Genomic DNA, 25,714 nt, shown 5'->3' with positions numbered 1-25,714 from the left:
CTGTTCTTGTATCTCGCATCTCATAAAACTTGTATCTTGCTTGACATGACAGTTTAACCGTGCTGTAACGAGCAAACAAAGTGTGTTCGGATGCCAGGATGGAAAGAAAATAGTTTTTTTTTTTTTTTGATCTTTTTGGTGGCAGAGAAATTAGTATGAGCAGATTATTATTTTTCTTTTACAAAGGCACTGATGTGGGAAGGTAGAACATACAATCGAGCAAAAGCTGCCTTGCTCTTAAAAGCGACTTCGATACTGAGACTTTTTTCCCCCCTGACAAACTCAATAGACACGGAAGCCCATTACAAGGGCGTCTTATTAGTGTCGACTGATTTTACAAGATTGCTATCTATGTATAATTAAGCCCCAAGCGCATCCAGTCACATTCGTACATGCTATCTTTTGATAACATATTCTCATGACGCCCAGAAGCTCTTTTGATAAGTAATAAAGAGAGACAATCTGATCTGCCGTATCAACTCCATGATTGGCTTCTCAGTTTGCCGAACTTCTGAACAAAAGAACGCATCAGTACATATATTTTTGATGTCAAGTTTTTATTTATTCATTTTAATTCGTTGTAATTTTCTTTTTTCTTTTTTTGCTCTAGGTTATATTGCAGTTTTGATCTTTTTTGTTATGAAAGACGTGACTTGTTCAAATGAGATATATATATATATATATATATATATATATATATATATATATATATATATATATATATATATATATATAAATCTGGAATAGCCTACACTTTTTGTTGGTGAAACTTTGTCATTATTAATCTGAGGTACTGAAATGATTCAGTATGTGCTATATCACATATCCTTTTATTATGAATTTATGCTGTCAGTCTATGAGAGTCTATTTTTTTTAAAAGAATTTACATTTTGTAACTTGAGACCATGAACTAAAGGCTTTTAATGACATACTGTATTACAGTAAATTGTTTTTTAATATGGTGTGTGTGTGTGCGTGTGTGTATGTGTGTGTGTGTGTGCGTGTGTGTGTGTGTGTTCACTCTCTAAAGCAAAATTCATCGAGACCTGTTGCTAAGCGATGAAAAGCACGACAGGGATTCAACGTATATATTTATATATTTATGTTTTATTTATAGTTCTGTTCTTGAAGGATATCTTGTACACCAAATATCCCATTGGCAGTTAAGCGCATTCAATGTGTTTAGAAGCCATAAACAGTCACTTTTTAGAACAAACACAAATACAAAATAAAAATAACAACAAAATAATGGACCGCATGTAAATAACATACAAAAAAATCCCATGCCTACTCAGTAGGTAACTACAGCATTCCAACTCCTCAAGATGTAGATATGTACATTTCCATTACAAAAATATAGTTTATAGTTTTCTTTTTTGCTTACATCCCAAAGAAATGCAGTGCCCTCGTATCCTTTCCCTTCTTTCCTTGAAATGACTTTCTGAATATAGAAAAAAAAAAAAGAAACGAGAAAACAAAATCCCTTACACCTTAAGGCTAGATGCAATGCATCCACACGCTGATATCTGTCAAAACATCTGCAAGGCTTCACAAAAGGCACCAAAAAAATTGAAGATTTGTGGTTGATTCTTTTCTGATGTTTTCCCCTCCATTTACCAGGTTTTTGTTGTCACATTTGAGAAAGAGAAATATAGTACCAGTGGATGATATTTACAAAATAAGAGAAAACTAACATCACTCTTCCACATGCGTCAGAATACTTAAGTGCTTCTAGTCAAACAAAGTCAAGAACTTATCACAGCATTTTTACTACTTAATACAGAATGTATCTTATAAAATATGGCCCTGCTCAAGAAGAATACAATGCAAATATTCAAATCAATTGTCACAACAATGGTACTAAAAAGTAAAAACAAAAAGGAAACATGGCACATGTACAATATACTGTAGCTTATGTATATTATTCAAATGTCTTTTGTAACTGTACACCTGTCGAGTCAAGCTTCTGAGCCTGAAGCCCACAGGCTTCGATTACACCATCAACGTCCTTTAGCCGCTTTGTGTCGCAAGTACGTCTGTACACGCACAGTCTGAGGGAAAACTTGCCGAAGCCTGTTGCTTTTGTTTGCCGTTTGAAAGTCTTATATGCCTCGTTTTGAAAGGATAGGATTCGAAGGGAGAGAACGACACAAAAATCCCTTTTGTGTTTAAAAGTCTTTGCTGAGTCCTTGACTGCTTTGTAACTGAGCCATGTTGGGAGCATGGGCAGAAAAGTGCTTTTTGCAGAGGGGACTTAGAACTCACTGATGCTTTCTGTTCCTTTGAGTCAAGAGAGAGCCTTGGAGGTCTGGGGTGGGTGACAAAAAAAGTCTCAGCAGATGTCGCCTGTCCGAGGGGAAAGCGTGGCCTGCATGTCGGGCAGTGGGGTGGTGACAGGAGAACTATAAATGTTGCTGACCACTGAGGTAGGGAAGGTGGTGGCCACCTGCGTCTGGAAGCTGCTGGTCGCCGAGGGGTAAGTGGTTGCGATGGAAGGGGAGGGGTAGGAGTTGTGGACCGGTGAGGAGTAGCAGGAGTTCACTGGGGATGGGAAGGAGGAGACCGGTGAGGGGTACGAAGTGATGGGAGAGGGGTAGCTGGACACTGGCGAGGCAGCTGAGATGGATACGTTGGCAATTGAGCTCTGCACTGCACCGCCTTTCTCCGCCTTCTTGTCCTTCTGCCGCAGGTGGATCTTAGTGTGGCGCTTGCGCTCGTCGCTGCGGGCGAACTTGCGGCCGCAGATCTCACAGGCGAAGGGCTTCTCGCCGGTGTGTGTGCGGATGTGGGTTGTCAGGTGGTCGCTGCGGCTGAAGTTGCGCATGCAAATCCGACACTGGAAGGGCTTCTGACCGGTGTGGATGCGAATGTGGCGTGTCAACTCGTCTGAGCGCGAGAAGCGCCGGTCGCAGGTCTCGACTGGACAAGCGTAGGGGCGCTCGTGGGGAGGTGTCTTGCTTGGCCGGTTAGGGTACTTGCGCATGCGACTAGGCTTGATTAGCTGAGACTGGTAGACGCTTTTCAGGTCCTGAGAACCGGTTTGGGTCGCAAAGGCTTTGATGGTGGACAGCGGCGTCAGGGAAGGCTGTTGTCCAGCTTGTGTCTGGAAGGGCTTCTGGTCTTGGGCCACCAAACTGATTTCACTCTGCTGTTGGGGAAACAGGTAGTCTGGGATCATTGGCACAGGGAAGCTGGTGCTACAGGCCTTGCTGTTGTGGTATGTAGATGAGGAGTACTGCAGTGAGGTGCCCACTGTGGTGGAGAAGTTTGTGCCAGCATCAGGGAAGATGTCTGGGCTGGAGTTGGTGTAGGTGGGAGCCGCTGAGTAGATGGGGTTGGGCTCGCTCTGGTGGACGGAGCAGCTCAGGCTGGCACTGGATGTGGATGACGAAGAGGAAGAGGGGATGGAAGACGAAGAAGATGAAGATGGGAGAGTTGCCTGAGAGTTCGAGGATGGAATGGAGGTGGGGGGTGGGTTGATGCCGACCAGCCCACTGACCAGGCTGAACAGTGGCTCAGCCCACAGACTGTTACTGCAGTTGGTGGCGGGTTCGAGGGTGAAACGGCCCGTGTAAGAGATGGGGGGCAGCCGCTGGGTGGAGTAGGTCTGATCTGCCATAGATTTCTCGATGGCAATTTCTGAAAGCGTGTCTGCAAAAGCAATCACAAAACAGAGAGAGAGAGGATTAAAAACCATAGCACTGCTAGTTAACTCTAAACTGTCTTGAGCTAATTTGAGTGCTCATAAATGATCCCAGAGGTTTAGATGGGGGGGTCCTGCTGCTGCATTTTCCCACAATCTCAGACAGAGCAGCAGGTGCTGATGGAGTGCAGGACTACCCCCCCACCCCCAACAAAACACACACACATTTGCCGATCTCCCTCGGAGACAAGAGCCAGCGCAAGCTAAACCATCTGCATGTGCGCTTCTCTCAGAGTCAGTGCTCTCTTTCTCATTACTGTCATCCCGATCTCCCTTCCCCTCACACACAGCTTATATTTATTCACTCTGCACTTTCAGTGATTTATAAACTGGGTTTAAAATGAAGCTGTTCTGCAAATTTTAAATGCCTCATTCATTCAAATGATTTTACTGTGACTATTCTGTAATTGCTGCCAGCTTTTGTTACAATTTTATTTTAAACTTTACATCAGTGCATATTATTGTATTACAATAACTCTTAAACAAATAACTTTCCATTTAAACAAAGCCAAATAAAGCATGAAGACACATTTATTAACTATTCAAACAAGTGCTTCTTTTTTCTTTTCTTGCACAAGCAAACAATTCTCTGTATGAAACAAGCATGCAATTTAATCAAGAGGGATTTTCTGCTTACCTCCAGTAAGGTGATCAAAATGATCCCCGGGCTCCCCAGAGCCAAATCCTGTGCCTTCAGGTGCTGAGGCATTGAGGAAGGGGGTGCCTGCAGAGTTCAGCATGATCATCTCCTCCAGCTTGGGGTAGTTATCCATGGGGGAGTGAGGGAAGCTCAAAGGGTCGGAGATCTGCAGAGCGGGCAGGAGCATCTCTGTCTTGGCTGCAGCCATCTCTCTGGAGTGTGCTCGGAGAAGAGAGAAGTGTGCTGGAGAGATCAGCAGCTGACCCCTCTGGGACGACAAATGTGAAGATGCTGCGATGTCTGAATCTCCTTTCTGGTTGATCTCCTCACTCTCACAGTTTGTCCTCTTGTTTGTCTTCCCTTTTCTCCGTGTTGTTTGTCCAAAGAGGCAGAACAAATCCACTATGTCTCAGATGAAACAGCTGAGATTCAGAATGTCCCTTCTGATCATTCCCTTCTTCAAAATGTCACTTTTTCAGCAAATTAGGTCGCTGTGTTGTTTCTGTTGTTGTTTTGAATTGACTTGTCACATTTATTTAATGTGTCAAAATGTATTTGGATATATATATATAGCCTATATATATATATATATATCGCAAGTGTTGCCTATCGGCTGTCTGCACTAGTGCTGAATCGCTTGGGCTCTCTAGGCTCTTTCTCAGCTCAGAGAATCCCCACTCCTTTATATATCCTCTTGCCGTGACGTAGATGTCCATATTTGGACTGGAGGAAGCCCATATTTAGGCACTGCAGTGGAGGACACATGACGTTTGCTACAGGAAAAAAGCAGATTGGGGAGCTTAAACATTAAGTCTGTGCATTAAATGGAGGGGAGATGCCTGTTCCTCCTCCACAGCAAATCATTGTGTAGTAAGTGCAGTGTCTCTCGGAGAGAAAGAGAAGCACATGTCTAAATTTTTCTCCACAAAAGTCTCGCTAAATGTTCGGGTTTCCCGTCTGCTGTAGCAGAGCCCTGGCCGGAAGATCCCGCTCCGCCATGCCATATAAGGTCGTGACTACATAAGGTTTGATTCCGGTGGGTTTCCACTTCCATGCCCTTATTTGGAGTTTCCTGATGTAGCGCTGATCGGCGCTCGGCAGTGAGAGGGAGGCTTGGGTGCAATTGAAGTCCAGCGCTCCGCACAATAACTAATGTCAGCACTATGCTGCCTCGCCCGTTCCAAGATTTATGAGGGAGAACTTTTTCCTCAATACTTAAACAACAGTGCGCTTTCAGTGCACAAATGCACAGAAATATTACGATATCTCAACATTAGCACAGGCAGTTTAATGCGTTATGAAACTCGCCTTTTCTATTGCGGCGCTAGTTCTAATCAAATACTCGCGCAAGAAAGGCTTATTTATTCCGACGAACTGATCTCATTGCGAGCTGAATATAGCCTAGTCTATTCCTACGTGCAGTTTTCCATAGACGCAAAAACGAAACGAAAGCTTTACTTTGTGTTTTGATTTGTGCAACATGCTAATTTGGAAAATTAGACACTGTTGCAAAACTATTATTATAAGTCGTTGTAATATGATTAATATAATGTTTCAATACACATCTATTTATCTATCTATCTATCTATCTATCTATCTATCTATCTATCTATCTATCTATCTATCTATCTATCTATCTATCTATCTATCTATCTATCTATCTATCTGAAAGACTGGTGTTACACTGCTGATCTACTAACCAGCTAAAGTGCCGAAACTCAACTTTTTTTTTTCTTTTTTTTTTTTGCATGACGTAGCCTATTAAATATCAAAATATAGGAGTATATTATGGTGATACCCGATTAAGTATATCCCTATGTATTATCTACAAATCTCTAGTTTTATTTATTTAGAATTAAACTCGATTGCTTGTTTTGATGAGGAAATCACACTTGGCTATTCGGTGCACGGCCAGCGCGTTGGCACTGATGGATGGAGGGTGCTGACAGAGGAGAGATCTGTTTAATTGGGGGATGTCCCGGACTCGATACACAGGGATCCTCTCTGTCACTCAACTCCCGACACCCATGCAAATAAGCGCTGCAGTTTGCTCTCCGGACGCCGGTGGTGTACCGATGCTCTGTACATTGAGGAGAAGAGCAGGGAGTGCGCCGTGGCTTTGGCAGGGAGATCGATGTAACTTTGCTGACTCAATAGACTTAGTCAGAGCAGACGCCATTTTAATTTAACGCGAACGTAAACGAGGCTGTTAGGGACGGACGAACAGTTAACTTGGTGGGTTGTAGTTGGCTACTGTTGTCTAAAATTACACAAATTGCACAGAAATAAACCTTGAGACTGTACAGCATAGGCCTATTAAATGGGATACTTTCATAAATCATATAATGCCAGTGAATCAGAGTTTTACCTGTTTGTGACTTCGCAAATAACACAGCTTTTTAAAGTTGGCCCAACTGAAAATGACATGAAGGACATAAGATTATAGTGAACAGGCAGTCAGTGTATGATATTAATTTAGGAGCTGTTTCCACACAAAAGCAGTTTATTAAGAAGGTTTTGTGACGTCAGCCAAAAAGAAAAGTAGTTTCACAGGTGAAGCAGGTTTTTACATTGCGATGAAAGATTACAAAGACAGACCTATGTCAAATGAGAAATCTTCTAAAAAGCCACACAAAAAAACAACAACACATTATTACAACTTGAATATAATGAAAGATAAAGAAAACATCACAGATAGACAACTAATTGTTGATGTAGGCTAGTATTGCACCGGTGTCTCGAAGAGAGATGCAGGCGAATGTCATCCTTCTAATGATCAACATCTTTATACCTCAGATAAGAAAACGGGGTGGCAGTTGGTGACTCACTTATAAGTTTAACAGGAGTAGTGGGAGGGTGTTCCCTTCCCAGGGAATGGGGGTGGAAGATATGGGACATCCAGGACAGCCTGGGTAGCTTGTATAACCTGATGTGTTATTGCCTTGTGTGTGTGTATATATATACTCGAATAGAGGGGGTTTCTCCTTTTCCTTGTTATGAAAGACCGGCTCTCCTCGCACCTACGCCGAGGCCCACGCCTGTGTCTGTCCTCGCTCGCTCGGTCTATCTCCTGCTGGTTAATATTTCATTAAAATCTGCCAGCCAGCCTGGGTACAGAGAGAGAGAGAGAGAGAGAGAGAGAGAGAGAGAGAGAGAGAGAGAGAGAGAGAGAGAGAGAGATTCACACCCCCACGTTCAGAGGCAAATACCAGGCATCTGCTGGAATTAATCACTGGCTCTGGCTGGCAGCCTGATGGAGATGCTCTATCTCTCTCTCTCTTTCTTTCTCTCCTTCACCCACCTTTGACAACCCCCACCCCCACCCTAAACCTAAACCTAAACCTGTGCCATCTCCATCATCAGCATAAAGGTGAGCCCGTCGGGGGTGGCAGAGGAGCAGACAGGATGACTGGCTGATAAATGAGTATTTGACAGTCTATTACATGATTTAGGGAGGATGGAGCAAAAGAGCAGCGTGTGTTATTCTAGCTTCAGGAGAAAAGTGAGTGGAGTTCATGGATGTTATGGTGGTACAGGTGCTCGAGATGAGGATGATGCTGATGATGGTGGTAAGAGAAGACTTTAGAAATTAAGTAATGGTCTCTCTTGATTTAGATTAGACAAAGATAACTAAGTAAAGACTCTTGTGAATAGTTATTGTCTTGCTTGAATGGATATTGATCAAGGTGAGTGGCATCATGAGGCATGATGAGTGGCATTATTAGACATACAGAGAAAGCAAATGTATCTTTGTTGCTCTTAATCAGACTGTAAATCCTATGTTTTTATCTTCCATTAATGTGGCGTCTTGCTATATACAGCACTTGCAATAAATGCGTTTGCAAGAAGGAGATAATGTATTGATATGTTTGGCTCAATAACCTTTTAAAGGGTTTACTCAATCTGGGTTTTGCCTGGTTAGGCCTTTCAATACAGCAGAGTAAATCTTTATTGCTCTGACTCCCTAAAGGCAAAGAGTAGTTAGCAAAACATGGCTTTAAATATGGATAGCAAACTGAGATTTTTTTTAATTATTATTTATAAACTTTTTGAATTCATCTAAAAAGTGTAGAAAGCCAACGGGAAATCAAAATTGATCCTACCTATACTCTTACTTTCTAAATATATGTTTTTGGCCTATGGTGCATGATTCTTTATTATCCCCATCAAAAAAAAAAAGAACAAAAAAAAGATTTGTCTACGTAATCTTCTGTCAAGATGCCATAACTTGGGGCCCAATGACACTCAGAAGTCTAAAACGAGAATTTTAAAGAAAAATGTTGGAGTATTTCGATATAAGGGAAGACAAGCTACGTTATACGTCATGCATTGGGTCAGAGGTCACCCTTCCGCCAGAATTCCGGAAGCCATTTGCCGGAAGCCAGTGATTATAGTTTATAAAGTTATAAATATGGATATTTTTCTTACAAAAAACATTTATTAAAAAGGGCATTTATTAACCCCCTGGAGTTGTATGGATTACTTTTTTATGATGGATGGATGATTCAAAATCTCAGTTACTATTCACTCCCATTATAAAGCTTGGAAGAGCCAGGATTTTTCTTTAATATAACTCTGATTGTGTTCGGCTGAAAGAAGAAAATCATATACACGTAGGATGGCTTGAGGGTGAGTGAATTATGGGATAATTTTCATTTTTGGGTGAACTATTCCTTTAATCCATCAATTCTCAATGGATAAAATCAAATCTACATTTTTTTTCTCACTGAATATCATGTTTAATTTGGAATTACGCCACATTATATAAATGTAATGTGGATGTCATTTCATATTAACTTAAACCTCAAGTTTTAGTTTGAGTGTTCGGTGTACACTACTGTTCAAAAGATGGGTGTTAGTAAGAATTTTTTATTTTTTTAATCTGTTTTCAACATTAATAATAAGAAAAGTTTACTGAGCAGAAAATCATCATATTAGAATGATATCTGAAGGATCATGTGACACTGAAGACTGGAGTAATGAATCTGAAAATTCAGCTTTGATCGCAGGAATAAATTACAATTTTTAAATATATTAAAATAGAAAACAGTTCTTTTAAATTGTAACAGTATTTCACAATATTACTGTTTTTACTGTATTTTTCGATCAAATAAATGCAGCCTTGGTGAGCATGTCTTCTTTCAAAAACATTAAAAAGCTTGGCTCCAAGCGGTGTGTAACTAAAAAGACATGCTATATTATGAGACATATACATTTGTATGTGTTCTAGATATGCTCCGTTAAATTATTCTGCCCCACCTAACCTGAGGATAATTGTTACACACTAATCTACATCAGCCACTAACCACTGCATGTTTGTCATGACTGTGAAGTAGGCCCTAAAGCGCGACTTACAGTGTGTCCTGACATCTGATGCACACATTTGTGTCATTAATATGACAAATGCCATGAAGCCACTGCCCTCTTGGGATTTTTAGCCAGCTGAAGGTTACAGGCGACAGGAAAACAATTACCAGAGCCCACGAGGCAGCGACAGAAAGCCAGCCTCTGAGACCTGCCCCCAACTGAGTCATTGCCTGCTTTTGTGCTATGTTTGATGTGAACAACAAAAGGAGGTTCAGATATGTGTCAGAAGACCACTACCTGAGGCCTATCTGTTACATTTAAGGGAACTTCCTGAAAATAACTGCATCACATTTAGTTTGCTAATCTTAACAGATATTTGAAAAGATTAGAACAACCTAAAAGGTTCTAAAAGACTAAAATAAGATGGAATCAAGTCACTTTTGAGCAGTTTTTCGCCATGAGTGGTTATGCCACATGTACGAAGTATAAGCTTTAACCATTTACCGTGGAATAAATGTCTAGCTAATGTTTGTAACTGGTGTGAAACAACAGAGAAGTGAAACCGAATGACTTGCATGGTTTGGTACAGTTTTAATGGATCATTGCCTTGTTGTTTCTTATGCAATATTCTTTCCATCTGTGCTTGGGTAATACAGAGTGTAAACTGGGAGTGCAGTGTAGTGGCAAAACTGGCTGGCTGGATTTTTGTTTGAGAGGTTTAACTGGGTGTGATTCCACATTCATTTGAAGACAGACACTTCCAGATTTCTGCTAGGCTCATATTTCACTGTTCTCAGTTCAACATGAGCTACCACATTTCCCTTTTATAGTCTATTTAGAGATGAATGTTGTTCTCTAATAATACAAATCTATATTCTGAAGAAAATGTGAGGTACTTTCCCATGCAAAACTCACTGTCTGCTAGTCTGTGTGTATTGGGTGGTAGATGAATGGCTAAGGAGTTCTGAGTGGTTGTTAGCACATTGCTATAAGATTGCTACAGTGTTCCAGTTGGTTGCTATAAGGCCTTGATTAGTAGTTTATTCAAGTCAAAAAGCACCCTGGTAAAATTTCATGTAATCTCAACTTAAATATTTTTAGTAAGTCAAAACTTGGCTATTTAACTAGCTAAATCAGTAAATGCTAACTTGTTAAGTGCTAACACAAAGCTTTGATAGCATTAGCATAGGATAGCAATTGCTGAAAGAGTATGGCAATACAGAAATATTTAATATTAATCTGTTCTCAAATCAAGCTTATGCTCCACTCCAATAATATTGGTATTTCCAATAAACCGGCTGTTAAAACACCTACCCTAAGTGTGGGCAATAATACTGTAGCGATGCTTCCCTTGCCAAATACAACTCATTATTAAAATACAAATAATGAGAATACATTTGAAGAGTTTTTTTATTTTATTTTTTAAATCCTTTAGAAGTTTACTTTTCCTCAAGATACATTGTGTGTATCAACCTGTTACTGTCTACCCAGTGGACAGAGTGTCAGATGAAGTTAGGCTGGAACGCTGGACCACAAGATCTTGTCGATTCAGGATTGCCTGCAGGTAACTCAGCGGCGTCTGCAAGCCAGAAATGGGCGGTGTTCCAGAATCATACAATAATCATAACCATTGGAACACAGCATGTCATGAACGATGACAAGCAAGAGGTAGACATGAACCCGAAATCATCCCGACAAACAGCACAACAGCAGTGGTGAATCTGGCCAAAAGAGTGAATAAATCAGAAGGCCCTGTCAGAACAGCTCCAGTCTGGATCTCAAAGGTGGTTAGTGAAGTGGTTCACTATAGTTCAGAGAGATAATGTTTGAGGCAAATGTTCACAGTAATGGTATACAGAAAAGCTTTGCAGGTCATCCGGTTCATTGGATATGTTACATCCCAAGTCGTGACTATCTATCACAACCTTATTCTTTTTATGGTCGAGACTCCCGACGAATCTCGTTTCACACACAAAGTGCATGAAAGATGTGACTCGGGTTACATTAGAATCTTTTCCCACTGAGATTATTGCAGTGCATTGTGGGATTGCGCCTCACATTATTCACTGAATATATTTAAAATTGATGAATTGTCTGGGGTTTTTTTCACAGAGCTTGTCGCAATGTATTGTGGGATTGCTTTATGTGTGAAGGACTCATATAGTGCAGAGCGGTATCCAAGAAGACAGCATAATTATACACTTCCTACTGTTTCGCTTCAGGAGCAAGTCTATAACGCCTTAAAATACTGTCTGGGAAGGCAGCTCTAGGTGTTGGAGCAGAGCACTAATTGACTAATACTGTTAGTATTGATCGAATGGTGAATTGGAGGCCTTGGCCTGAGATGTTCAGAAAGTCATCCTTGTGCAGATGGTTTGGTTTTTATGGGATGCTGGGAGGCATATATCATAATGCAGATTTGAGACAGCTGTTTGGGTTATATCTCTCCTCTGCCAGCCCATACAACCGCTTCAAAAACTGATCAAGGTCTATTCCACAGCTGAGACACACTCTGGTTTTGATATTAAACTGTACGTTCATATTTTTGCATTAACAAACGCTATTTGCCATATGAAATTTACCATCCAACCGAACCCTCAGACAATTTCTATGTACACAAAGCCTATAGTTGAAGGCTAGAAGAGTCATAAACAGCTACATTAGGATATGCTGTTGTGTTGAACTCATAAAACTAGGTTCTCTGTTAATGGGAAGAACGTGACTTGTGTTTTGATAGCACACTGAAAAGCTTCTACCCCGGACTTGCTAGGGTACAGACTTAACAGCTCCTTCAAATAAATCTTTTGATGAAAGATGGGAACGTACACATTGCATCTCTTATGGCACACCTCTTCAGTGACCTATACATTGTGTTTTAAAAAGCAGTGGAAGCAGCCGGCGGGGTTAAATGAACTTTACATTACTTATTTCGTTTGATAACTTCATTCCTTCGTTCATCTTCCATTCTTGATCTCGAGACTGCGTGGGTCACTGGATTACCCTTGTGAAAGAGAAATACACTTTAGAGTACTTTTAAAAAGAGTTCTTATTGCAGAAATAAAACACTTGGGGAAAAAAGAATATACTTAATATACCTAAACTTTGAATTGCATGCCATTTGCTATTAAATTAAAATGTATTATAGTTTAGATTTATATTAAATGCTTAAAGTGCTTTTTCTGAACCCACTTAAGTAGGAATTTAGTACATCTTTATACATAATTACTTCTGTTGTCGTTGAAATATTTTTACAGTGTACTGACGAATGTACTGACAAGCATTTACAGTAAACTACAATATACACTGTAAAATAGTTGCTGCCTTAAATTTTTAAGTACAATCAACTTGGATGTTTAAGTCATTTCAACTTAAATTACATTAAACTGACTTTAAAAAATTGTTTATTCTTGTATAACATAAAAAGGTTGAAAATTGCTTCTTATTTTGATAAGTTAAAGCAATGTAAAACACTTTTATAGTGTAATTTCTATTGAAACTTTAATGTCATATATTTAAATATATTTGTAATTACACATTTATAATGATTATAAAGTTGCAATTTAGTACATTTCAAATGTATTAACTTTAAAAAATAATGTCAAATGCTGCTTAAAATGAAAATCAAGTACTTACATGTGGATTAATATGTTAGTCAACACTATAAGTGTACACTATAACAACAATAAGTGTACAATAAGCACAACAAAAGATTACCTTGTTAGTAAACCTTTTGCTAGTTTTTAGTTTATTTAGTTTTTATTTTAGTTTACCTTTTGCTAGTCATTTTGTTAGTAAACCTTGTGTTTTGACTTTTGTGTTGTCCTTGTTAGACACTACATGTAGGCCTACTTCCTATAGCAATAACAGTAAATTATACATAAGTACAAGAAACTAACCCTATTCCTAACCCTATAGAAGTACATGTTGTTTTAATTTAATATTACTAATTTAAATATTATTTACTTATTGTCTCGGTCTGTTCTTGTTTCATTTTCATGGACTCATGAATACATTTTTTCCTGTTTCCTTTGTTCCATTTTCCCGCTAATCATTGGTTACCATGGTTTTTCATTAGTTGCTCACACCTGTTTCCTTTTAGTCCATTACCTTGTGTATATATTGGCGAATAAGTTCTTTCAGTTCTTTGTCCGGTGGTGTTAGCACACTGTTGCGAGTGATTTTGCTTTTGTGGATTATCTTCTTGTTTGATTATGGTCTTGTTTTTGTATATTAAATCGCTGCAATTAGATCCGCCTAAATAGCGATCGGGACAAGAAGCTCACTGTTTCATCTCAGATTTACCAGTAGCGTGTATCACGTCTGGCACACCATCAAATCAGTCATACTTTGTTAAGCCTCCAACAAATCAATCAACTATTTCCTTGAGCAAAATATGTCATCAGCAATGCCGAATGAATAGCACAACTACAGTGAATGAAGAAAACAACTGAGGGCATTTCTTCCTTCATCTGAGTCACATGACCCGAGTTACCCTTTAACTCATTGTTAAATGCAGTGCATACAGACGCTTCTTTCTGTGGCCACAGGAAATTAACACAAGCTTTCTCCACACACAGTAGGTACCTCACACTCTTCATCCCATGTCTGCTGCTGTGTATGTGTGTGTGTGTTTGCTTTGCACTCCATCGTTTGAGGAATATGAGTGAGGGAAAGACGCAGGGTAGACAAACACACACCCACATATGTGCATTTACACATACCTGTGTACCTAAACTTGTAGAAAAGCAATAGAATTGTCATCAATTGAAAAAACTGAAGATCTGTCTTTTTCCGTTTGATGATATCAAGGCCTGTAGCTTTAAAGATGTGATAAAGCTTGATTTGACATGTCCATTGTTTACTGATGAAACCCAACAGTGCACACAATAATATTTTATAATACACATACTGTGTTTAGAAATATACTCAAAAGGAAAAACCGGCTTTTGTTGAACAGCGTACAGTGCCAAACGATGTTAACAACTTTATTTGGGTGCACTACTAGACATTTGCTCGATCAAACGTTTTTTTTTCAAAGGTAGGTTTTCAAATATAATGCTGTGAGATGCAAAGTATGTTGAAAGACAGAAGCAAACACACTTTCTGCATTCTTTCAGAGAATGTGTCGGTGAAGCCACATCACTGCACCGTATCTCAGCACAGTTGCCATGGCAAAGAAGTCCTACTGGTCTCCAAGGTACCCAAGCCTATTGTCTTTGCTTTCTTTATTTAGATGAAAACATGATTTATTGTAGAGGATACTAGTCTACTTTGCCATAAAATGGGCAGATACGGCTGTGTGTTATATGTACTAAAGTGCACAAATATGACTTTACGTCAAAGTGCTTTTTCGACATCTTTATATGCATCTTTATATGTAATTTCACAATTATTGATATTGTCTTTGAAAGGTTAAAGTGTACTACCACATGCAATGACAAGCATTTAAGGTAGCGGTTTTTAAACTCAGTTCCTGGAGGGCCACAGTCCTACAGAGTTTAGTTCCAACCCTGCTCCAACACATATGCCTGTAGTTTTCAAATTAGCCTAAAGGACTTGATTAGCTGGATAAACTATGCAGGTCTGTGGCCCTCCAGAAACTGAGTTTGACACCCCTGATTTAAGGTCAACTAAAATATAAAGTCATTTTTATTGAAACATGTATGTTATATATTTAAATAATTACACATTTATAATGATTAAGTTGCAATTTAGTACACTTAAAGGGATAGTTCACCCAAAAATGTTTATTCTGGAATTAATTACTCACCCTCATGTTGTTCCTCTTTCATTCGTTCATCTTTGATACTCAAATGAAGATTTTTTTTGATGAAATCTGAAAGATTTCTGTCCCTCTATTGACAGCTACGCAACTACCACTTTGACGCTTCAAAAAGTCCATAAAGAGATCATAAAACTAATTCATATGAATTGATCGGTTTAGTCCAAATTTTCTAAAGAGACACGATCGCTTTATATGATGAACAGACTGAATTTATTCACATATAAACATTCATCAACTCACACATTATTTGTGGTAAACGGAAGCTGAAGCATGTTCGCTCACGAATGAGAACCAATGAGGTTCATTCTCATGTTACGCAGCACGTTTGAGCTTCAGCAAGAACCAATGAGGTTCATTCTAGTGTTACGCATCACGTTTGAGCTTCAGCAAGAACCAATGAGGTTCATTCTCGTGTTACGCATCACGTTTGAGCTTCAGGAAGAACCAATGAGGTTCATTCTCGTGTTACGCATCACGTTTGAGCTTCAGGAAGAACCAATGAGGTTCATTCTCGTGTTACGCATCACGTTTTAGCTTCTGCAAGAACCAATGAGGTTCATTCTCGTGTTACGCATCACGTTTGAGCTTCAGGAAGAACCAATGAGGTTCATTCTCGTGTTACGCATCACGTTTGAGCTTCAGGAAGAACCAATGAGGTTCATTCTCGTGTTACGCATCACGTTTTAGCTTCTGCAAGAACCAATGAGGTTCATTCTCGTGTTCTCACGTGACGTGTCAAGCCGGTTCGGTTAAGCTTCTGTTTATTTTCACTGATCAGTGTTTATATGTGATTAAAAGCCTAAATTAAATCTGTTCATCATATAAAGCGATTGAGTCTCTTCAGAAAATTTGGACTAAACCGCTCGATTCATATGGATTACTTTTACGATCTCTTTATGAACGTTTTGAATCGTCAAAGTGGTAGTTGCATAGACTGTCAATGGATGGACAGAAATCTTTCAGATTTCATCAAAAATATCTTCATTTGTGTTTAATTAAAACTAAAACCATTAAATGATCACATGACAGGAACCCCTAAAAGGTTAAATATATGAAGTTATACATAGAACCCTTTCTTCTATAGCTTTAAATTTACCACCGAATAACACTGCAGCTAAAATTATAATCAATACGTATATATATATATATATTTCCAGCAGTAATGGTCAACACGTGACTACTAGTAGGTGACAGTTTCCATTGTGCACACTGCATGAGTGAATGCAACCCTCCAGTGCTGTGGCCATTTTACTATGCAAAAACCCTCCCATGAGGTTTGCACCTGTGGTCTTAGCGGGGTGGAAAGTACAGTATACAGGCTGTTGTTTGTTCCACACCTGTTTTACATAAACCGATCATATATCCTGAATTCAGTTCACTTGATTACAATAACTATTCTACAATTAACTAACTTTTGAGAACACACGGTTCACTTTTAAAACGTTAAACTGAGTTGTTGCTTATTGTATTACCTGCAATACGTTACCAAAGGCAGCTCTTGTAGATTTAATCAAACTAAAAGCCTTTAAACACTAAATATGTGACACAGTATTTGTCTCCATATGAAAAACGGTACGCATTTAATCCTGTTGTTAGAAAAAGGCAGAAAGACTGCAATAAAGCAACACGGTTATGAGGCTAACCTCTAACCACACTCGTATCCATTTTCCAGCACAGCTGTCATTTGTCGTCTAGCCCACAATTACCAGGCCTCACAAACAAGGACGTGATGTCACTTCCTGTGCTCCGTGATATCACAAACCCAGAAATGGAGAGTCTAATGCTGACGCGTGGAAAGCGGAAACAGCTCTGCCTTACACACAACACCGCAACAAGTCAGATCCTAAAAAACAGCCATGTGACCTTGCTTACAAGCAGACAAACCAAACGATAAAGGCACTTATCTGATGAAAACTGGTTTTGATCTCTCGCCAACACTGCTGGTTAATGCTTTTCATCAGGAAACAGAAATAGGTCTGCGCTTGTCTGACTCAATTTACATGTTTATAAAAGTTACACCTCTAATAAAATCATGCTTTTATTCATAATCTAAACCAGACATGTTGCAATAGAGCGCTCTGTTTATTCTGTCTCGGTTTTCTGAACAAGATTTCTGCTTGTATCTATGAATACTTACTGAAACATTATAAAGCTTGTGTTTGAAAGCACCAATCACCAAGTCTTTAGGCCAAATAATGTCGCAAATGCTATACCATTAGCTCTGTAACGAAAGGCCAAGTTGACTAACAGCTTTATGTATGGAAAATTTGACGTGACAGAGGTGTAATAGTCGTCTGACTGGTTGTGATTGGATTGCAGTGAAGTGCAGGACAAGTGCCTACATGCTCTCCGGTCCTCAGCAGGGCTGTCTCATTATTACAGAGAAATGCTAATCTCAAACCTGGCAGGTGACTGTATATATCCTGCTGTTTTAGCACATTACAATGGCTGGACATGAATGTTAAAAAGTTCAGTATTTACAAAAACACATTTGCTTTTGAGCGCGATTCATATCAGTATGCTCTTGACTAGTTGTTTCGCACCCTAAAGCTCTTTACTGGCAATAAAACGGCACAGCGTATAGGGCAATATCAGTCAATCTCTGTGGTGTGAATATAAATGTCCCCACCAGACCTAGCTGTAGCCCCCTCTGAATTATATGGCAAATCCTTGTATAATTCTTGCAGAATAAACGCCCACCAATAATATCCCGCCGGCTCACGCTCTTTATTGGCATCATATTTCCCCCTCTGATTACGCAATAATTTGAGATAGAAGATTTATGATGGCTGGGAATTGGAGCTCAGTTGAGATGGAAACTACAAAGTTTTATCTAAAACCCTGTATTTTAGTATTCCCTGAAAGCATACTTGCTGAGTGTTGCTGATTAAAAAAAACTTGGATGTGCTGTTGTTACATTTGCTTGAGGAATTTTCTGGTCAGAAACATAAAACAACATTTTAGAATTTGGAACCAACAAAAAGTGTACATGGTAGAACTGTAGTAAATCTATTATTAACATATTCATGTGCCATGGTATTAACTTTAAATTATCCTAATAAAAAAAAGTATATATTTTTTAATAAAAAATAATAATGATTTAATATCTTAAAAATTGAATTGTTTGTCCTAAACAGTAAATTAAGACTTTTGTTTGGTCCTTCTCAGATTTGTAATCTGTGTGATACACATGTAAATGTGTCTCCTCTAGACAATCAGAACAGATCCAACCCGATCTCATGATCAATTTGTACGAACTGTACGAGGTGGCTAATTCGTACGAATTCATACGACCTCACTTGTACGAATTTGTATGATTTTTGCTAAATCGTACATATTTTACGAGTTTCCCAATTCGTATGAATTTGTATGAATGACCTACCCCTGACCCCGCCCCTAAACCTAACCGTCACTGGGCTTTAGACAAACCGTACGAATTCAAACGAGTGAGGTCATACGAATTCATACGAATCAGCCACATATTACTCACTCGTACGAATTGGTCGTGAGGTAGCGTTGAACAGATCTTAACAATATCTCACCAAGACACCAAAGACAGAGATTTAAATGTTCATTTAATCTAAATTAAAATGTTTCTCGTCAAATTCTCGAAAGTACAAATGAATGCATGAATTGAGAAAAATGTGTAGCTTAAATCCTATGGAAGTTGCTTTAGATATAAGCATCTGCCAAATGTGAATATCATTGATGCTTGTTAGTGACTGTGGCTTGTCAAGTTTGAATATGCAAATGAGAGCTGTGGCAGAGTGTAAGATTTTCAGTGAATAACAGCTTATGTTTTGGCGGGCTTCTTCACTCAAATACATAATTTTACTTCAGAAGTGCTGGAAATTAATGCAGGAATGGTATGGACTACATTTATGTTACTTTTAAGGTGTTTTTTGGTCTTTTTTTGGGAACTTAACAGGCCATGCCCCAGACAGCAGCAATGTGTTGGCCCAGATCCGGCCCACATCAGGTACGTGTTGACTCCACATGTACCAGATGTGGCCCGGATCTGGGCCGACACTATGTTGCTGTCTGGGACACATAATAATGTAGTCTTACTGTATCTCAACATTTGCAACTAGTTTTCCTCTGCGCAGGATTAGGAGGAACATCTGAGACTGAGATCTGAAACATAACTGAGAACTTCTGAGCAGAGCCGCCTGTAAGCAATACAATTAGCCTCTGGGAAGGTTTTATCATAACACAGTGCTAGTTAGACAGTTGCTTATGTAGCTGAGTGTCTCTGAAAAGCAAAGCCAGCCACTTCATGAAAGGTCAGATGTTAATACAAAGCTGTGAACTCTGTGTGTTAAGGAATAAGAAATGCCAGAGGACTTGGGAGGCCAACTGGTCATTTACATAGTGAGGAATCGGATGCACAGGAAAGAATGAGAGCGCGAGTCAGAGTCGGAGGGAGGTGGGGGAGACTGGAGTGAATCCAGGGGAAATCCAGCTCCACATGGCAGAGCTCAGCCCGGGATACAGTCAAGCAAGCACATGGGGAATTTTATACAGTACACTGTTCATCAGCATAAAACAGCCGCCTCATAGACCAATAACAAATTAAAGTCCTCTATAAATATGAAACTACCATAACTATCTGAGCCCATATTAAATCTAAAATGGCTCTAGGAGTAATTTCGCTGTATGCAGTTTTGCTGGCTGAATTTGGTAACAGTGTTTAATAAAATTTGTGTGTTATAGCAGTGAGGCAATAGCCTCAATATTGCAATGGCTGTTTAGAGACTACTTTAACCAAGGTTATTTTTCATTGATGTGTAATATGGTGACATGATGGATACTCTGTCACAACGTGTTTATGAGGAGACTCTCAAGTGTAAAAGCAGAGTAAACAATCTAAGCTGAATTTGAGGTACCTTATCCCTTTAAGTGAGCTTGAGCTATTCCAAATGTCTTTATAATAGTAACATAGTATGCCATAAAATAAAAAGACACTTTTAGAAGATCCTTTAAAGAAAGAGGTGCACAGAAATTTAGTCATTATTCGTTCGAAATCTTGCCAGACGCTGCATATTTAAAGTTAGTCAAATGGCAGGTTTGTTATAGCTAATCTTCCTGTAGCTCAAACACTATGGTTTTCGATTTCCAGGGAATGCATGAAATGAGAAAAAATATGTAGCTTGAATGCTATAGGAAGTTGCTTTGGATGAAAGTATCTGCCAAATGTGAATATGTCAATGCTTAACTCTTTCCCCGCCATTGACGGAATTTTCCGGCTTTCCACGTTTTCACTGCTATACAGTAGGGGGCGCTATTACACATCTTCTGAAAGAGTACTGAATCTCCTGATCAAAACACAGGTGAAGAAGAAGCAGAAACAAGCAATAGCATAATAAGACGATTATGTAAAATAACGCAATCATGAACAGTAAACAGCATTTAAATCAAAACTACTTGGCGTTACTGAATGAACTGTCGACCCTGGATGAGGTATAGGATCCGATTCAGATTTAGTCTTTGACAAAAACAAGTTTTCAGTGATAAACAGTTTATGTTTCGGCGGGCTCTTCACTCAAATCCATCATATTGCATCAGAAGTGTTGGAATATTATAAAGGAATCATATGGACTTAATTTAAGATACTTTTTTAGTCCTTTTTAGAACTTAAGAGCCATGTTTACTACACATATCTATTTTCTCCACGGAATACCTCCTTTTTTTTTGACTGATAAAAAATAAAATCATACAGGTTTGGACTTTATGAGAGTGCATAAATGATGACTGAATTATCATTTTTGTGTGAACTATTCCTTTGTAAAATAACAAAGGCAGGAGGCTCTGAACATTGTGAGACCAGAGTCACCTCAGTCAGGTTCATTACTTCTATCCGCTCACTGCTGCTTGAAGACACAAATAGAGGAGTGTACATCTGGCTATTTATAGCGTGACTTTTGCTTTCTTTACTCACAGACAATGAGATCTAATCTGCTTTCTTAAAGGCTCCGCTGACCCAGTGGCCTTTATCCATGTATAGACAACAGTTCAAAGGGAAGGAGGGATCTTGTCCTTTTTACCAATTAAAGTTAAACATGTGGAGATATACCCATTTAGAGAACCAAAACAAACTTTTTGAGTGCATGTGGCTCAACGGCTGCCTCTTGTAACAAATGTCCAGTATGGAAAGTCTCGTCTCATTTAAGATGTCTATAATTAACTTGATAATAAAGCTAATTAATAGTCTAGTGTTTCGTCTGTGACAACACAGAACTCATACAATTCTAATTTACATTTTCAGATCGATTTAAACACAATGTACATCATTTCATGTATGAGGAGACTGGAGATAGTTGTCAAACCATTTACCCCAGTTATACCTCAAGTCATTTTCTATATAGTCAGATATTTTAAAGTTTATATTGAATTTTTCCGCTGTTACTCCCCAGGAGAAAAGATTCAGTTCATTTAACACGTTGCAGTTTATTGACCCTGATTTGAGAAATATATAGCCTAACTTTTCAAAGCACATAACTTTATATTTAAAGGCTTTTAAGCACAATTCAAAGAGTGAAACAGATTCAACATATAACATTTAAGTCAACATCCGAAAACACACATCTGTATTTGAACTTTTGACTCAAATCCATGATTGCTTGAGTCAACTTCCCCTATACACACACAATGTAGATTTGCAACAAATTTAGCATGATTCAATCCTCGTGATTCAATCCATTTCTATTAATGATTCTATGATTTTAACATGATTGATTAAACATCAGTTGAAAATACTGCATGTATTGAAGTGCACCTACAGTATGCAGATAGTTACAAACTCTTTAGTGATCAGAGAAACTAACTAACGTGCCAAATCCAACCTCAACAAACAAATCTAAGACATGTTTTACACTTCCAGTGGTTAAAAACACCCAAACACCATTGTTTGAACTATTTATTTTAGTGTTTTGAAGCCCCTATATTTAGACACTGTGGCTTCAGAACAGCATGGAAAAGGTGACTGAATTTGTTTTTGCTGCAACATTTCCTGTGTGTCGCGAGGAGAGGAAAACCACACGCGCGGTGACGCTGCAGCTGAGAAGACAGAAAGGGCAAGTCAGAGGCGTGGAAAACTAGATAGCAGGAAGTAGAAAAAAAGACAGACAAACTGAACTCAGCGCTTGTTTTATTAATCCGCTTTATAAAGGACACTCCCTTATAAGATGAGAAGCCAGAATCAAACAGGACAAGGCAGATAATGTTTCAATGGATTCAGAGTTATGAAACAGCTCAAGACCAGTTATTAAATTTCTACATACAGAAACATATTTTGACATTGTACTTGTATTTCAAAATACCTGCAAGTAATTACATCAGTAAATTTTATTACATCAATAATTACACTGTTGACCCGTCCCTTAAACCTTATCCTATCCTTTAACCTACTAACCAAATCTGATTGTTTGATTCATTAAACATTAAAATGATAGTTTGACTATATACCTAACCTTACCTGTATCCCACCTCAATTGAAGTACATGTTTTTACAATAAAACTTCAACATAATAAGTGCATTGTACCTAACAAATAATAGTTCAGGACACTTTATATAAAGTGTGACCAGAAAGGACATTTTTCACTAAAGCTGGTTAGATTTTTCTTATAAAAAGAGAAACCTTCAGAACTCAAAGTTAAAAAACCAAAGTGCAAAAATGAAGAACAAAATCACAATGGGCCTAGACATTTATGTAACACCTGTCATTTCACTAAAAACTAGCGCATGATACAATAACGTGCTTTGTTCAGTAAATGTGAGTATAAAACTGTTTCAATCGATCAATACACAGTTTTGGTCTGGAAAATATTTAATGCTTAAACTATGCTTTTAGTGGTTATAGAAACTGAATATTTAGTCATGCTGATTTATCAGAGACTGTAAACCATGATAAAATCCTTGAGACTTTCTTCGTCTCTTCAGATATTAGGGAGCAAATCAGCTGACTTGGTGTCTCACAGAGAAAGAAAAGCCAGAGCAAAACTAAAAGAAAGGTGTGTGTGCGTGTTTCAGATAAACCCTACATTATGGGGACAAAATGTCCCCACAAAGATGGCAATATCCAAAATCCTTGTCCTTGTGTGCTCTCAGAAAAAAAGGTACGAAAGCTGTCACTGGGACAGTATCCTTCAAAGGGGTTCTAATATGTACCATTTAGGTACTAATATGTACACTTTTGGTACCAATATGTACCTTTGAGGGACTAAAATGCACTCTTTAGGTACAAAGGTGTACCTTTTGAAAAGATACCACCTCAGTGACGAAAGGTGCCACCACAGTGACAGCTTTTGCACCTTTTTTTCTGAGAATGTGGGGACATTTATTGTCAATTTTTTTGTTTATAAATCATACCAAGTGATGTTTTTTGAAATTTGAACATTTTCTGTGATGGGTGTGTTTAGGTTTAGGGGAAAGAATATACAGTTTGTGCAATATAAAAATCATTATGTCTATGGAAAGTCCCTATAAATCATGAAAACACAACCTTGTGTGTGTGTTTGTGTGTATCGACATGGTCTATAAGGATATGGTCTAATCAATCAGGAAGCAACAGAGGAGCACATCCTCATAGCCCAGGCAAAGGAAAGACACTTTCCAACAGCTTGTGTTTCTGCAACAGAAATGTTCCACATCTCATTAACCGCTGACCTCTTTCTTCAGGATATCCTCGTGATGAAGCAGGCCTCCTCTAAATCCACAGAAGCTCATAGAAGACTAGCATGTTGATCAGCATGGTCACTGTTCTCATTGTCTCATGACCGTGCCTACAAAAGCTATTTGAAGACATAAGAAACATTAAAAAGTGTGAATTTCATTACATGAGATAACAAAATGTCTTCAGTCGTCTTTATAACAGGCTGAATTCGTTCGGTTGCTATGGGGACTAAACCAAAGCTGCTTCTATATCAAGAAAAAGAGGCATTGAAAGAGTCCCAAACCTCTTATTCATTTCCTCACTCCGGGGTCATTGTAGGTTACTTGCTTTTCATTGCGGCTGCTGTTGTTTTGGTGTTCATCTGCTTCTTTTCTTCTAAGCGTGTGCCCTGCGGACTCTGTCCACCCTAGTAAGGACAAGTCGTTCATCCTCGCATCAGGCTTCCGTATGGCTGGAGGTCCTAAGGTCACCTCGGCTCAGGTGAAGTGTTCCCGCTGCTCTGGGCAAGAGCTGGTCAATATGGCTGCTGTATTTCTGATGACACCTGACCACGCTACTGATAGCAAAGCAGAAGACAGTGATGCCCAGGGGAACGAGAGCAGCTGGATGGACCGCGTCAGGGCCGTGTTTATCGTCTAGTTCCAGCGACAGCCTCGCGTAAACACACATACATACACACACACACGACCATGGCTGCTAGCGCAGGTCACTAGTACTCAATGCTGCCTGGAAAACTAAGAGAAGAGACATAGAGCTCAAGTCTTGAAAAAAGACTTCTCTAAAGAAACTGTGAGTGTTTTCTTGTGCAATACATTTATTTTAAATTGTAATCATATTTCATAATATTACTGTTTGTACTGTATCGATCAAATAAATACAACCTTTCTTTTGAAACAAATCTGACCAACCCAATATTTTGCAGTGTATCTTTACTCTCAAGACGTACCTCCAATTTTTTTTTGCCTTTATTATTGTCCACTGGAATTTTTTTTTAAGTCTGATTAATTAGATAAGTAAAAAAAAATATATATGTAAAAAACGAAAATGTATAAAAGATGATCTAAGTAAATACCTGTTACTGTAAGTTACTTTACCATATATGGTGAAAACATTTTCATTATTTGAATGATAATTTTACTGTTAAATGCTGTAAAAAATGTATTAAAAAAATGTTTTTGGGAAGTAAAAAAAAGTATTATGGAATTTCCAAATCATTACATATCATTTACCTATCTTAATTTATCTATATAATATTCAGCAAGAAATTCACACACATTTACAGTAAATTATGTTTTAAATTATACTAAATTAAGTATAAATATAAACCACCATATACCGGTAATTTAAGGTAAAACAAACCATCAAAACAGCAACATTCCCAGAAGTGTTGGCCATGATTTATGGACACTTATGGTCCACTTGTCATTAACATTTTACACACATATTTTGGTACTTTATGTAGGTCAGAATATTAACATTTGGCTATATGGGCAAATCAATGCAGCTTGGTGACCAAATACAAACACAAAACCTGAAGGCGCACCTGTTGCACATCTATTTATAGCTTCTGACGAGCGCACGTTCCAATGATGTCATTGTCATAGGTT

The 25,714-nt window shown here is 38.6% G+C and overlaps 1 protein-coding gene and 2 long non-coding RNA genes across 3 annotated transcripts; 1 reads left to right on the top strand and 2 right to left on the bottom strand.

The window, feature by feature from the left end:
* Positions 1-1,087: 1,087 nt before the first annotated feature.
* Positions 1,088-5,011, bottom strand: egr1 (early growth response 1). The gene is made up of 2 exons (XM_082177458.1): positions 4,341-5,011; positions 1,088-3,651 (listed from the first exon to the last, which is right to left on the bottom strand). The coding sequence occupies exons 1-2, from the start codon at positions 4,549-4,551 to the stop codon at positions 2,333-2,335; spliced, it is 1,530 nt and encodes a 509-aa protein (XP_082033584.1). The 5' UTR covers positions 4,552-5,011; the 3' UTR covers positions 1,088-2,332.
* Positions 5,012-6,076: 1,065 nt separating this feature from the next.
* LOC309504359 lies at positions 6,077-25,019 on the top strand. The gene is made up of 3 exons (XR_014208061.1): positions 6,077-7,713; positions 14,770-14,847; positions 24,113-25,019. It is a non-coding gene; the product is annotated as an uncharacterized lncRNA (long non-coding RNA).
* On the bottom strand, positions 21,863-25,009 carry LOC309504358. Its single transcript, XR_014208060.1, has 2 exons — positions 24,391-25,009; positions 21,863-24,225 (listed from the first exon to the last, which is right to left on the bottom strand). It is a non-coding gene; the product is annotated as an uncharacterized lncRNA (long non-coding RNA).
* Positions 25,020-25,714: the final 695 nt, after the last annotated feature.

The sequence above is a fragment of the Leuciscus leuciscus genome (genome assembly GCF_965113295.1).
Source record: "Leuciscus leuciscus genome assembly, chromosome: 8".
NCBI lineage: Eukaryota > Metazoa > Chordata > Actinopteri > Cypriniformes > Leuciscidae > Leuciscus > Leuciscus leuciscus.
This window is presented reverse-complemented; position numbering and strand designations above follow the sequence as displayed.

What these genes read in the sequence shown, in the direction of transcription:
- egr1 (XM_082177458.1), bottom strand. Translation starts at nt 4,551, where the DNA reads ATGGCTGCAGCCAAGACAGAGATGCTCCTGCCCGCTCTGCAGATCTCC. An exon ending in TTTTGATCACCTTACTGGAG is followed by an intron (nt 3,652 to 4,340) that starts GTAAGCAGAAAA and finishes TTGCTTTTGCAG; the next exon opens with ACACGCTTTCAGAAATTGCC.